Source organism: Falco rusticolus, chromosome 3, assembly GCF_015220075.1.
Source record: "Falco rusticolus isolate bFalRus1 chromosome 3, bFalRus1.pri, whole genome shotgun sequence".
In the NCBI taxonomy this organism is placed as follows: domain Eukaryota; kingdom Metazoa; phylum Chordata; class Aves; order Falconiformes; family Falconidae; genus Falco; species Falco rusticolus.
Genome location: NC_051189.1, coordinates 106,499,029 through 106,511,129, shown reverse-complemented (window position 1 = coordinate 106,511,129; position 12,101 = coordinate 106,499,029). Strand labels below are relative to the sequence as shown.

At 39.7% G+C, this 12,101-nt stretch overlaps 1 protein-coding gene across 23 annotated transcripts in view; it reads left to right on the top strand.

Annotated features, from left to right (window-relative positions):
* Positions 1–12,101, top strand: part of PLCH2 (phospholipase C eta 2) — a 121,732-nt gene that overhangs the window by 70,102 nt on the left and 39,529 nt on the right. For all 23 annotated transcript variants that reach the window (XM_037381449.1, XM_037381431.1, XM_037381432.1 and 20 more), the window contains 3 exons: positions 5,579–5,725; positions 6,083–6,326; positions 7,830–7,959. In XM_037381449.1, coding sequence (XP_037237346.1) covers positions 5,579–5,725; positions 6,083–6,326; positions 7,830–7,959 — 521 coding nt within the window. The remainder of the gene's footprint in view (positions 1–5,578; positions 5,726–6,082; positions 6,327–7,829; positions 7,960–12,101) is intronic.

Genomic DNA, 12,101 nt, shown 5'->3' with positions numbered 1-12,101 from the left:
AGCTGCAAAACCATTTCCAGTGAGACTTTTAACAAAACCTGGAAATTATTACCTCTTCAATGGATTTGCAGTGCTGAATGTATGACAAGTGTGGGAGTCTTGTTTGCATGTGGGAAAGCTGTTTTGGTTTGATAATATTTCAAGGTAACAGCTTGCCCTTATAATAGTGCGCATGTACTGGAGGGGTTTCTCTAGGCTTACAAACATGTTGCATCTTCTGGAGGCCCTGAAGAGAAATAAGCCTCTGAAATCTATTTTCCTCTCCTTATAGTATTTAGAAGAGCGGTTGTTTTGAAGCATACAATCAGGATGCGTTTTGTCAGAGTCTGTTAACGGGGCAGAACTGCTGAGTGGTGTGATGCTTGCCTCCTGACTTTTCTAAAGAGACTGGCTAGGGCCAAAGCTGTATGACATAACCTGGAGCCATACTGAACTTTGGATGTGAATCTTTTGACAAAGCTGATCCATGTACAAAAATACTCAGTGACTCAATCCTTCTAACTTCTTTTCATCCTCACATGCTAAAACACTCCCACTCCTTCACACATTTACATCAAACTCAGAAACTCCTAAAAGACAACAATGCTACTGAACCATAAATAATTAAGTAACAGTCTTTAGAACATCTTTCTAACAATAAGCAAAAAAAAAAAATTAATCAGAACAAATTGTAGGGAATTGATTTGTGTAGTTTTGTTATTTATTGTTAAAACTCTCGATAGTAACTATAAACGTTACTATGAGCTATGAAAAATCACTTTGAGGCTTCTCACTGCATCAGTCTAGTGTCACTTTGTAAGAACACAAGAATGGAACTAAGTGTTCTGTGTTTCTTTCCTGCTCTGCTGTGACATTGCTTTTTGCCGCAGTACAGAGATCCTTCTTCTTTCCATGACTGTATTTTGTTCCGATGCAAATTGAGGCAACTCATTAGATCAAAAGAGTACTGAACTTCAACTGAATTCTGCAAAAAGGTACTATTGAAGTGCAAAATATTATTTCACCAAGAAGAAAACTTGAGCCTTAATTAAGATAGTTAGGAGCCATTTCTTCGGAGAAATGATTTATTGCAAGACTGAGGGGTTTTATTTGAAGTATAGAAATGAATCCTTAAAGAAAGCATCTGAACAATGGTAAGGAGAAGCAGTTATACTTGTCTTCTCATCAGTGTGCCATTCTCATTTACATGCTGTGAAAGACTTCAGAAAAATGATTTTTTTGTTTGCTCTAAGTACCACTACGGTTCATTTTTTCCCCCTGCAAACCTTTCTGCCAGTCTGTCTAGTGCTCTGAACTTTCAGTCACGCAGACAGGTACGGGCGCATGCTTCAGTGCACATGCGTATGGAGAGATGTGGAAGTTTCCCCTCTCGATCTTGGTCTCCTGGTCTTTGTCTAGCTAGCCCTAGCTAACACCTCTGCACGACCTTAAGGATCTTCCTTCCCATCATGTTGGTAGGATCCAGAAAGGCTGCTGCTGTTCTCCTGGCACAAGAATGAAGGCGTTTCTTGTGCTTTCCTTTGCTCGTGTCACCAAACCCCAAGAGATAATGACAGATACTTAGAAGAAGTTTTTGGTATGGTCTGACCATTCAAATTAACAGGTACACTGGATAGAATTGAACTCAGGTTTGTGTCTGTAAACCTTAGTTGCAGTCGTGTTGAATCACCGAAGAATAGTCCAGTGTCCAGATGAGCTGGAACTGGCAGCAGGGCGGCTGCTGAGGTACTGTGTACTCTGGGTAGGTTTGCGTGAGCAATCCTGCAGAAATGAACGGTGGCGTTAAAAAAAGCAATCCAAGGATGCTTATTAAGTTTCAACAGCCAAGAAGTATATTCTTATTTCACATAAAAGCAAAGTACATGGGCGTTGCATAAAGTGCACTTTCATTTTGGTGCTTCTTTATTGTTTTCTGCTTTGTAGGAGGTGCAGTCTTTGCTACTTCTTCCCATTTCTGCTCTTCTCATTTTTTCAAATAAAATTATTTACTGCAGTAGCTTCTAAAGAGGAAGTTGGAAATTTCATGTGATTTTAACTCTGTGATTAGTGGTAATAGAAAATTTTTTTTCAGCTATTTTGACCAACAGATTTTTTTTCCAAAAAAACTCTGAACCCTGTGAAATTAAAATAAGTTCAAGCTTTCCATAATTATTATCTCACAGTAAATTTGAGAAGAATTTATCTTTCTTCTGAATTGGAATGGAAGCAGATATTGAAAAGATTGCAGTGTCCGGGAAATAGTCGAACCGAGTTTGAATCTGCTTTGGATCTGATGATGTAGTGAACTCCAGTAATGCTTTTGAGTTGTAGCATGGCATTTGCTTTTATGACTAATACCTTCTGACCACATTGATTTCATCTAAGGGCATCTGTGATTGAAGCCAAGGGATCAGCTTTCAGAAATAAAATGTTACCTGAAGGATTATCCTGTTCTTAATTTAACACCTTCTCTCTGTAAATATTTTATTAATATAAACATACAGAATTTTGGCTTCAGATTTAAACTTTCTTTTATTATTAGTGAACTGCTTTCAGATTAATCTATTTTCTTGAACCTTTTTTGTTTTCCTGAGTAAATTAATTGAATTTGTCTGAATATGAGCTCTAAAACACAGGAATGTCCATGGTTTTTTTCCATTTCTTTTTACTCTGCCTTGCTTCTCTTGGATGTTTTTACTTTTGCCTGAGAGGTAGACTTGAATCACCCCAAAGGATTGTGTTGGGTTTGATGCATTTTGGAGTACATGAAATGAGTGTTTTAGTTTGGACAGTGTTTCATCTGCGATCTGTATGCACAGATTGATAAAAGAGGAGCCTGACCTCAGAATTTTCTTGTATTTACTTATAAATCTGAACTCATAAAAATATGTGTTATATGTGTTAGTTTATATTGTTCCATCCAGAATCTGAGTAGTAATTTACACTTCTTATCTCTAGGTCTGAAGAAAAATACATAAATCCATTGGACATGGTTATAGTTTTAATTTTACTTAAACAGACCAGGCAGAAAAGGCACAGGAAAATTAAGTCACAGGCTATGCTCTGTCATTATGGGAAATAAATGGGAGACCTGGCAGAAAATACGAGCGTCTGCGTTCAGTCCTGGGACACAGCCAGTTGCTAACAGTTTGCATTAATGTTGTCAAGCTTCGTTCCTTGCAGCAGCCGGATTTCAAAAGCATGCCGCTGATCCAGGCAGGCACAGGCATGGCCCCAGCCTTGCTCCCAGGGGCTTCGCCTGGCAGAGCCTCAGCTGAGCAGCAGTTCCCAAGGGAAGGGGGAGAGCCCTGCGGAGACGGAGCAGAGCTCTTTGAGGGAGCTTCTTCCAAGACTTGTTCTTTGAAGGCCACTGGCTGCACTGTCTGTAATGCTGCCAAATCCCAGGAGGGGAACGTGTTTTAAGGGCCCAGAGACAACATACAACATAGGTGAAAGGCCTCCTCCTAGGAGAACGTGGGTTTAATTGATCTGGAAGAAGAAAAATCTGTTAGGTTTGTGCTACATAAGCAATTTTGTAGCATCAGTAGCTGAATCCATAGAACCAATGGGAGGAAAAGGTGATACTCCATCTCAGCTTTCTAGAATTGCTATTTCCAGAGTTTACTGTTTTCTTTGGCCTGGATGGCAAGTAAAAGTGTGATGCAAACAGCAGACTGTGCAATGCCTCTGTGATGAAAATGGGTACCCTTGTTTCTGGACAGAAGTAAATGCTTGGGCTCCAAAGCTTTTTTTGTGGTTTGCAGAAGTCCTAGTGTTGTTCTGTCACTCTAAAAATGTCATATTTTTACTAAAGGAGCTTCAAAATAACATTGCTAATAAATTCAGCTTAGCTTTGCCTCAGACTTTCTCTTGTGAAAGATCAAACATTTCCTTTGCAAATCTGGTTTCCTTTTGTAGGCATATTGTGATACCTTGGTATTTGGTATTAACAAGCAAGTTAACGATATTGTCTGATTTCCCTTGTGCTTATTCTAGAAACTGATACTTGAAAGTAGCTTGATTTAGAGTGTGATCAGGAAGTGAATATTATTAGTTCAGCTAAATCCCCCCAAATAAGTGTGCTGCTAGTAGTTCTATTGTAGTCTGCTTATTAGTGTGCTTTTAATGTGCTTTGTGTTACATCAGTCTGTGGGTATCAGCAAACAGTGGCTAAATGTTTATGAATTAGGACTGAACGCTAATATATAATTATATAGATCCACTAGACATTTTAGGTCCTAATCTTGTAACTGCTTTAATAGGGAGAGGTGTGAGTTTGCTTACTAGGGTTGTTCACATGCTGGGAGCAGCTTATCTGGGTAAGTATTTGTAGAACTGAGCTGAACTTACAGTGGCTATGAGAAAATTACAGGTCTTCCATAGCACCAGGTTATGGGCTACAAATCCAACTTAACAAAGTTAACAAATGCTTAACAAAGCTTTCAATCTTTTTTTCTCACTCAGTCATAAAGAACTATATTTAACTGATATTTTGGATCCACTTTAATGCAAATGTGTAGATTTACTCATATGTTATAGGACAGAAAAAAAAAAAACCAAAACGGATCGTTTTTTATTCATACTTATCCTTGTAGTGTCTGGGTACCTTACACAAAACATTAATTAGTGCAAATAATACCTGCTCAGTATTGTTCTTTCAGCTTCTTCCCAAGAAGAAAATTTTGGAATCTTTTTAAGTGCTGCAGAATACAATTTATATTAGAGAAGGCAAATCAAAACCCTTCCTACTTGTTAGGATTTGTATTTGGTTATATGTTTTCCTGACTGGTGTAGCAGAAAATGACTCTGCTGTTGGCCCTAACTGTAGATCTCTTTGTAAGAATGTAGCCTTTGAAGCTGGCTTCATCTTTGCAGTCACACATTGGATTCTAATCACCTTCTTGCTTTTAATTTTATGGTTTTAACTCTTAGGTCGTTTGTACATAAAAGCCTTTGAATTATTTTTGGAGTTCTAGAATACTTTTGATGACCAAGTTGGGTAATTAATTTTATTTTTTTTTTAAGTTGGACTCTGTATAGACAGTATTTGAGCTAAAGTGCTATATGGGAAGCGGTGATAGTACTGACAGGAACTCCAGGATTTACAGGGGAGTGTGAAAAAAACTTGGTGAAGTTAGGCCACAACGTTACTGTATGTTTAAGAGGCAAAGTCACGCATAATAACTTTACTGACATGGATGGAACTGTGCTAGGTTTTGCTGGCCAAGTATCTGAATTTCCAGGTGAAATTTCATGCTGTGTCCAGCGCAAATTTTGCATGTTGTAGAAGCTCAAGTTAAGCATTCGAGATGGTCTTAAGAAGGGTATATACCTGGCGCCAATTCTAACGTATGTATCTTTCATACCTATTCATGTGGGAATGAAAACTTTCACGTTTACAGGTAAGTCCACAGTTGCCAAGAATCTTTCTGACTTTTTGATCATATAACCCAATCTCTTATATTAGACAGTATAGGAAATCCTGTCCTTTGACTTGAACTGTTAATTTGGCAGCTCCTTGGTATGTTTTCTTCCTGTGAAGGCAATTTTAAAGGGAGCAAAGTCTGACTTACTGATATCACTTTATTTCTCTCTTCAGTGGAAAGATGTATGAGTTCCATGCAAACTGGTACCCAAATGATCAAACTCCGTGGCAGCTCCAAAGGGTTGGTCCGCTTCTATTACTTGGATGAGCACAAGTCATGTATTCGCTGGAGACCCTCTCGAAAGAATGAGAAAGCCAAAAGTGAGTGTAAACCACAGAACCTTTCTTCTAATTCCTCCTAGGGTATTGCCCTCTTAAAACAAACAAGCGTGAAGAATTTGACTAATTCACAGGTGGTCAAGAAGAATGTTGTACTTGAATTTAAAGGACAGTAAATGATTTTGTGGTTAATACTTTATGAAGATGAAGTTGCTGTTGTTAGCTATGCCGGTTGCAGTGGTGTAGTACGTTGTAAATAAACCTGTGTGAACTGGGGACCTTGCAATGTGAGTTTTCAGCCCTTTCTCTTCAGGTTTTGTCTACCAGGATAAATGCATCCTGTCTGGCTTAGGGCATTGCACAAAGTCGTTAATGAACTACATGCTTTTGTCATTCTAGTTTCTATCGACTCTATTCAGGAGGTTTGTGAGGGGAAGCAATCAGAGATCTTTCAGCGCTATGCCGATGGCAGTTTTGATCCCAACTGCTGCTTCAGCATCTACTATGGGGACCATATGGAATCTCTTGACTTGGTATCTTCCAGTGGAGAGGAAGCACGCACCTGGATCACAGGGCTAAAATATCTGATGGCAGGGATCAGTGATGAAGACAGCCTCTCAAAACGCCAAAGGACCAGAGACCAATATCCTTTTTATAATATCTGAGAATATTTCCTGGTGGTGGAGAGCTATCAGTAGCATAGGGATTCCTTTAAGTATTTGTTTTTCTAAAAGTAAGCACTAGCCTCAAAGCTTCAAAGTGTTTCCCATTGTATTGCCTGTTTCCAGAGACAGGGGAGTCCTTGGAGAGGATTGTTCTGGGCAGGATTTGGAGATGAATGACCAGAGTGGACTGAAAAACGTAGAATCACAGAATGGTTTGATTTGGAAGGGACCTTAAAGGTCATCTAGTTCCAGCCCTCTTGCCATGGGCAGGGATACCTTCCACTAGACCAGGTCACTCAAAGCCCCATCCAACCTGGCCTTGAACTCCAGGGACTCCCCATCCAGGGGTGGGGCACCCACAGCTGCTCTGGGCAACCTGTGCCAGTGCCTCACCACCCTCACAGGGAAGAATTTCTTAACATCTGGTCTAAATCTATCCTCTTTTGGTTTAAAGCCATTCCCCCTTGTCCTATCACTATATGCCCTTGTAAAAAGTCCCTCTCCTTGTCAGCCCCTTTAGGCACTGGAAGGCTGCTCTAAGGTCCTCCTGGAGCCTTCTCTTCTGCAGGCTGAACAGCCCCAGTTCTTCCAGCCTGTCTTCACAGGAGAGGTGCTCCAGCCCTGTGGTCATCTTCATGGCCCTCCTCTGGACTTGCTCCAACAGGTCCATGTCTTTCTTACATTGGGAGGCTCAGAGATGAACACAGCGCTCCAGGTAGGGTCTCATGAGAGTGGAACAGATGGAGGGAATCGCCTCTCTCAACCTGCTGGTCACACTATTTTTGATGCAGCCCAGGGTACGGTTGGCTTTCTGGGCTGCAAGTGCACATTGCCTGATCTCGTTGAGCTTCTCATCAACCAGCGCCCCCCAGGCCTTCTCCTCAGGGCTGCTCTCAATCAGTTCTCCACCCAGCCTGTATCTGTGCTTGGGATTGCCCCAACCCACATGCAGGACCTTGCACTTGGTCTTGTTGAACTTCATGAGGTTCACAGGGGCCCACTCTCAAGCCTGTCAAGGTCTGTCTGTTGAGCAGCATCCCTTTCCTCCAGCACATCAACCGCACCACCCAGCTTGGTGTTGTCATCAAACTTGCTGAGGGTGCACGTGATGCCACTGTCTGTGTTACCAACAAAGACGTTAAATGGCACCAGCCCCAATACCAACATACAGGTTTATTTTTTTCATCTCTACTCCCTGTGTAAAGCTATTTCATTTGTTTATACAGGACAAAGTGTGATGCAACATTGCATTTCGCTCAGAAGTTCATTCTTCTGTGCTGCAGGACGGGTAAATAGTGTGTGTTACCTTTTGAGCAAAACAAGTCTAGAAACTGTTACTGAAGTAACATGAGTAGAGTTATCTGTTACCTTGAACTTTCTTCCCCAGTCTCATGTAAGTCTTTCCTAACATGAAAAAAATCATACATAACATTCAGTAATATCCCTTGATATTCTGTGCTGTTCCTTAACTCCTGTTCAATGTGGTTGAAGCAGACGTTTGATGAAGCAGATAAAAACGGTGATGGCAGTCTGAGTATCAGTGAAGTGCTCCAGCTAATGCACAAACTGAATGTGAACCTACCCCGACAAAAAGTCAAGCAGATGTTTAAGGTAAGAAATGAAAATGTATTTTTTTCTAAAAGAACAAGGATTGAGCTGCTGGACATTGAACATGAAACCTAATCGGAGAGATTGTAAATACTTCAGCAGCTGGTTTGTTTCCACTCTGCTGAGAGATACTACACGGTCCATTTGGTAAATTGAAAAGAGCTCCAGAAACACATCATAGAGAAATTGTTATTCATAGAAAAAGTCATTATACCAGGTACCTTCTGGTGTTACGTAACATGAAGACACACAGAACAAAATTTGCTTATTTGCTGTACTTGTTGATCTGAAGCTCAGCCATGCTTCCTCCTCTGATTATGTTCTCCCTAATAAATATTCCCTGGTAAAGTATTCAGTATCCTCCAATAACTGGTACTAATATAATATCCAATAGACAAACTTATGTGTCTGTCATGGGTTTTGCACTGCTACGAGCTATTTGTTTTGACATTGCACGCTACTGACCTTGTCCCAGTTTATTGAGCAACTGAACTGTGGGGATGTGTTACGTACTGGTAATCAAAAAAGTCTTTTCTATGAAGGACCTAAGCAGGAGTTGAATCAGTAGTTTTCAGCATAGTGAACTACTGTGACTTTTGCAATACACTGTCTCAGGGACATGGCAGCATGAATTTCCAGCAAGCTCTGGTATTTCAAGGAATGCTCTCTTGCAGAGGCTGTGAGAGACTGTTTTAGAGAAAACTAAATACTGGGATTTCAGTAGCACTGACAGGGATCAAATACCTGTCCACTACTGGCTTTCTAGACAGTCTAAATCTGTCCAAGGCGTTGTGTGTAGCTGAATACCTAAGTTTTGCCTGACTTAAGGTACAGAAATGTTCTGTGCCCAATTTCAGAAACCTGAAGTGGGATAAATGAATTGCCTAAGGTCACACAAAGTTCTGCGGCAAGGAAAAGTAATTCTGTTCTCTGGTGCTTGAAGACTGAGCCATCTTTTATTCTATGTATTTAGTGAGGTTGTACAACTCCTGGGCAGTTAGCAACCTTCAGTTGAAGACTGATTAAAGATTTCTTAAAGTTCATGTCTTCATTTTCCAAAGCTGTTCTTGTTTTGAGCCATTTTTCCTGGTTTGATGAAGTACTTATAGAATGAAACTGCCTGGACACATATTTTTTGCCTGTAGCTGTGTGGTTAGAAGACCACTTTGAAACAAATAGTTCTTTTGGTATTGCCAAAGCATAAACATTCCTCTCATTTTTAATCTTTCTTTCAGTGCATTAGGACAAGAACATTAGAAACCTTCAATCCTATGAAATAGAAACCTGAAATCATATCTGAGTCTTTGGAATCATTTTACTGAATCATGCTAGTGAACTGTTGCTCTCATTTTGACATGGTCTCTGCTAAGATGGAAAAATTAGGCTCTGTTTATCATTTAGAAGGGCTCTATGCTATTCTTCTGAAATTAGCATTCCCTAGACAATTACCTACTGGTATGAGAAGTTGATTCACATAGAGAGGGACGGTGAGAAGTGTAAACCCTAAGCTCCAAGGTTTAGAAGGTATTAAGAGCCTTTTGAATGAAAAGTACTTTCGCTGATGACAGCCACTAATTATAGAATTGTTCCATTGCTAGAGAATAGTAAAAAATAAAAAGAAGCAGTCAACTGAGGCTTTATGATAAAGTTTATAAATCTTGTGCAAATAATTTTTAGAATGTCAGCTCTTCTTTATTAAACTGCCATAAAGTTACATAGCTCATATAGTGAGTCTTACGTGCCGACCTCATGGAGACATGGTTTCCTGCACAGTACAGGTAGCTTTGTGTGGGACCAAGGAGAAGCTAAGGACAGTGGCAGGCAGCATGACTTTTGATAAGTCAAGTATTTTAACATGAAGCTGAACAACCGTTGGCTGTGTACAACTGAGTGATTTTCTAGTCAGTTTGGGCACAAAGCTGTCATTCTTATAACTTATTCCTGAGAAAAGGAAGGAAGGCAAAATAATCTCTTTCCTCGGTTAGAAACAAATGTAGCCGCTGCATTTTGCTGTGGTCAGTCTTTATAGACCCGCTTTATGGCCTCTTAACTATAGCCAAAAAGTGTTAGAGAATAATTTGGAAGAAGAGTGTAACTTGGAAATCTTACAACTAGTTTGAGGAAAAAATGTGCCTTGAAACCTTCCTTCTCTTCCATGGCTGTATGTACTTATTCTAATTCCTCTGGATTGAAAATATTTTTAACTTAAATCTCTTTCTGCCCTTTCTTTCATCCTGCTGACAGCTGATGCTGGAGCCTGACTGGTTGCATCTTATGTGCAATGTAAATTCTTTTGTGGGCCCAAAATGGTAAAATACGCTCAAATGGAGCATGGAAAGCAGGGTAACTCTGCAAAGCACAGCAACTCAAGGTTATGGGGAGGGAAGGAAAGGCTATTGGAGAGTTTCCAGTAATCAGCTGATACAGGTTATCCTAGGCTAATATTGTACCCATCATTTGGGTGGGTTGATCTTTAGAAGCAGAAAATCCTGCAAAAAAAAAAGAGTTTGCAGCTAGGGGGGAAATGTAAACAGAAGTTTAGAAATAGAATTGAAATACATGAGTGTTTTTTCTGTATGCTGCTTAGTAAAAGAGAAATAAAACGTTTATAGCACACAGATGCCCCAGGAAGCTGGGTGCTCATTTCTGTCGGGCTGCTCTTACAATGCCAGCCCTCGTTTTGATTACTATTTTCTGTTTCTGTTGCATAAAATTTATGTGGACCAGAATGAATTTTGGAAGTAGATTTGTCCATGCTGTAACACCATAGATATTTCCAAATAGAAAAAAGTAGTTTTAAGTGGAGTGAAACTCTAGTCACCAGGATTTTGCAGATACCCTCTCCTTTGTTGTTCGTTTGTGGAAGAAGAAAAAGTCAGTTTGTGTCTTTCACTTCTGCCAGTGATAAGTTATCCAGTTGGTGGATTAACACCTGTATGGTTCTGAGCCGAAACAATGTCACATGAGGCTATTGCATTAAACAGCAGTTTGTGCAAAACAGATATTTTCTGCCAACTGAAAGTTCTTTAAATTCCAAAAGTAGTGGCTATTGGGATGAGTGGTTCTATCTCTGCAAGAGTATCTGCTAGGTCCTGTTTGCTTCCATGCACAGAATGGTTACCTCTGAGCTGCAGGCTGTCCCTTAGGGGAGCACTGGAAGTGAGGACTTTTCAGCTATTTTAATTTTTCTGGTGCAATGTCTGGACAGAGTATATGTGTGCCTTTAGAAATATAATGTATATCTAGGTGCCTGAAAATCTCACATTGGGAGTAGCAGCTATTTGAGCTCCGCTTCATGTTTACTACAAAGTCATGCTAGTTTAGTGATTGCTAGATTTCCAATAATTTGTTTTGGGGACATATTCCAGGCTCAAAAGCCTTTGAGAATCATGCATGTAGGGCCAGAGAAAACCAAGGGGGGTTGCCCATTACTTTTTTTTTTCTTCCCCCCCCCCTTTTTTTTTTTGTTTTTTTGTTTCATAGCAGCAAACAATTAGGCTTACAAGTGTAGCTCAGTGAAGAACTTAATTGAAAAACTCATTAAAATTAGTAGATTAAAGTGATTCTCTTTCCAGGGTGAACCATTAGGTTTGATGCAAGTCAAATGGAAGGGACTGGGTAAAACTTCAGTGGGAAAAAAAATTCACTCTTATTGTATGCTGCATTCCAGATTTACTGCTTGTAATCAGTGACAACTACTATGTGTATTGTGCTTTAGAAATGCTACTAACAAAGAATAGGCTTGCTTCTTCCACATGCAATGCATAATTGAAACTGAGCTGGTCTCAACTGAAAATATAATTGCTCTTTGATAGCTTAAAATTAGACTATTAAGCAGGCTTGAAATGAAAAATCAAATCTCTTGGTTAATGAAATAGCTATAATACACCAAGTATTTTAAGATATAATAGGGTAGTTTATGTGTAGGTCTTGAAGAAAGTTACCTTGAATATTAGTTTCTAGTTAAAGAAGTAGGGAGTTGTTGAAAAAAAATCTTGGCATAGTTACAATGGGGAAAGCCATTCTTATTAGCTATATTTTGCTCACAAACGCATTCACATTTTCACCTGGGGCTCATTTCTAAAGAAGCTGCATCTATGACTTCATGACTCCTCATTCTTCCAGTCACTTCCTCCATCGGACTG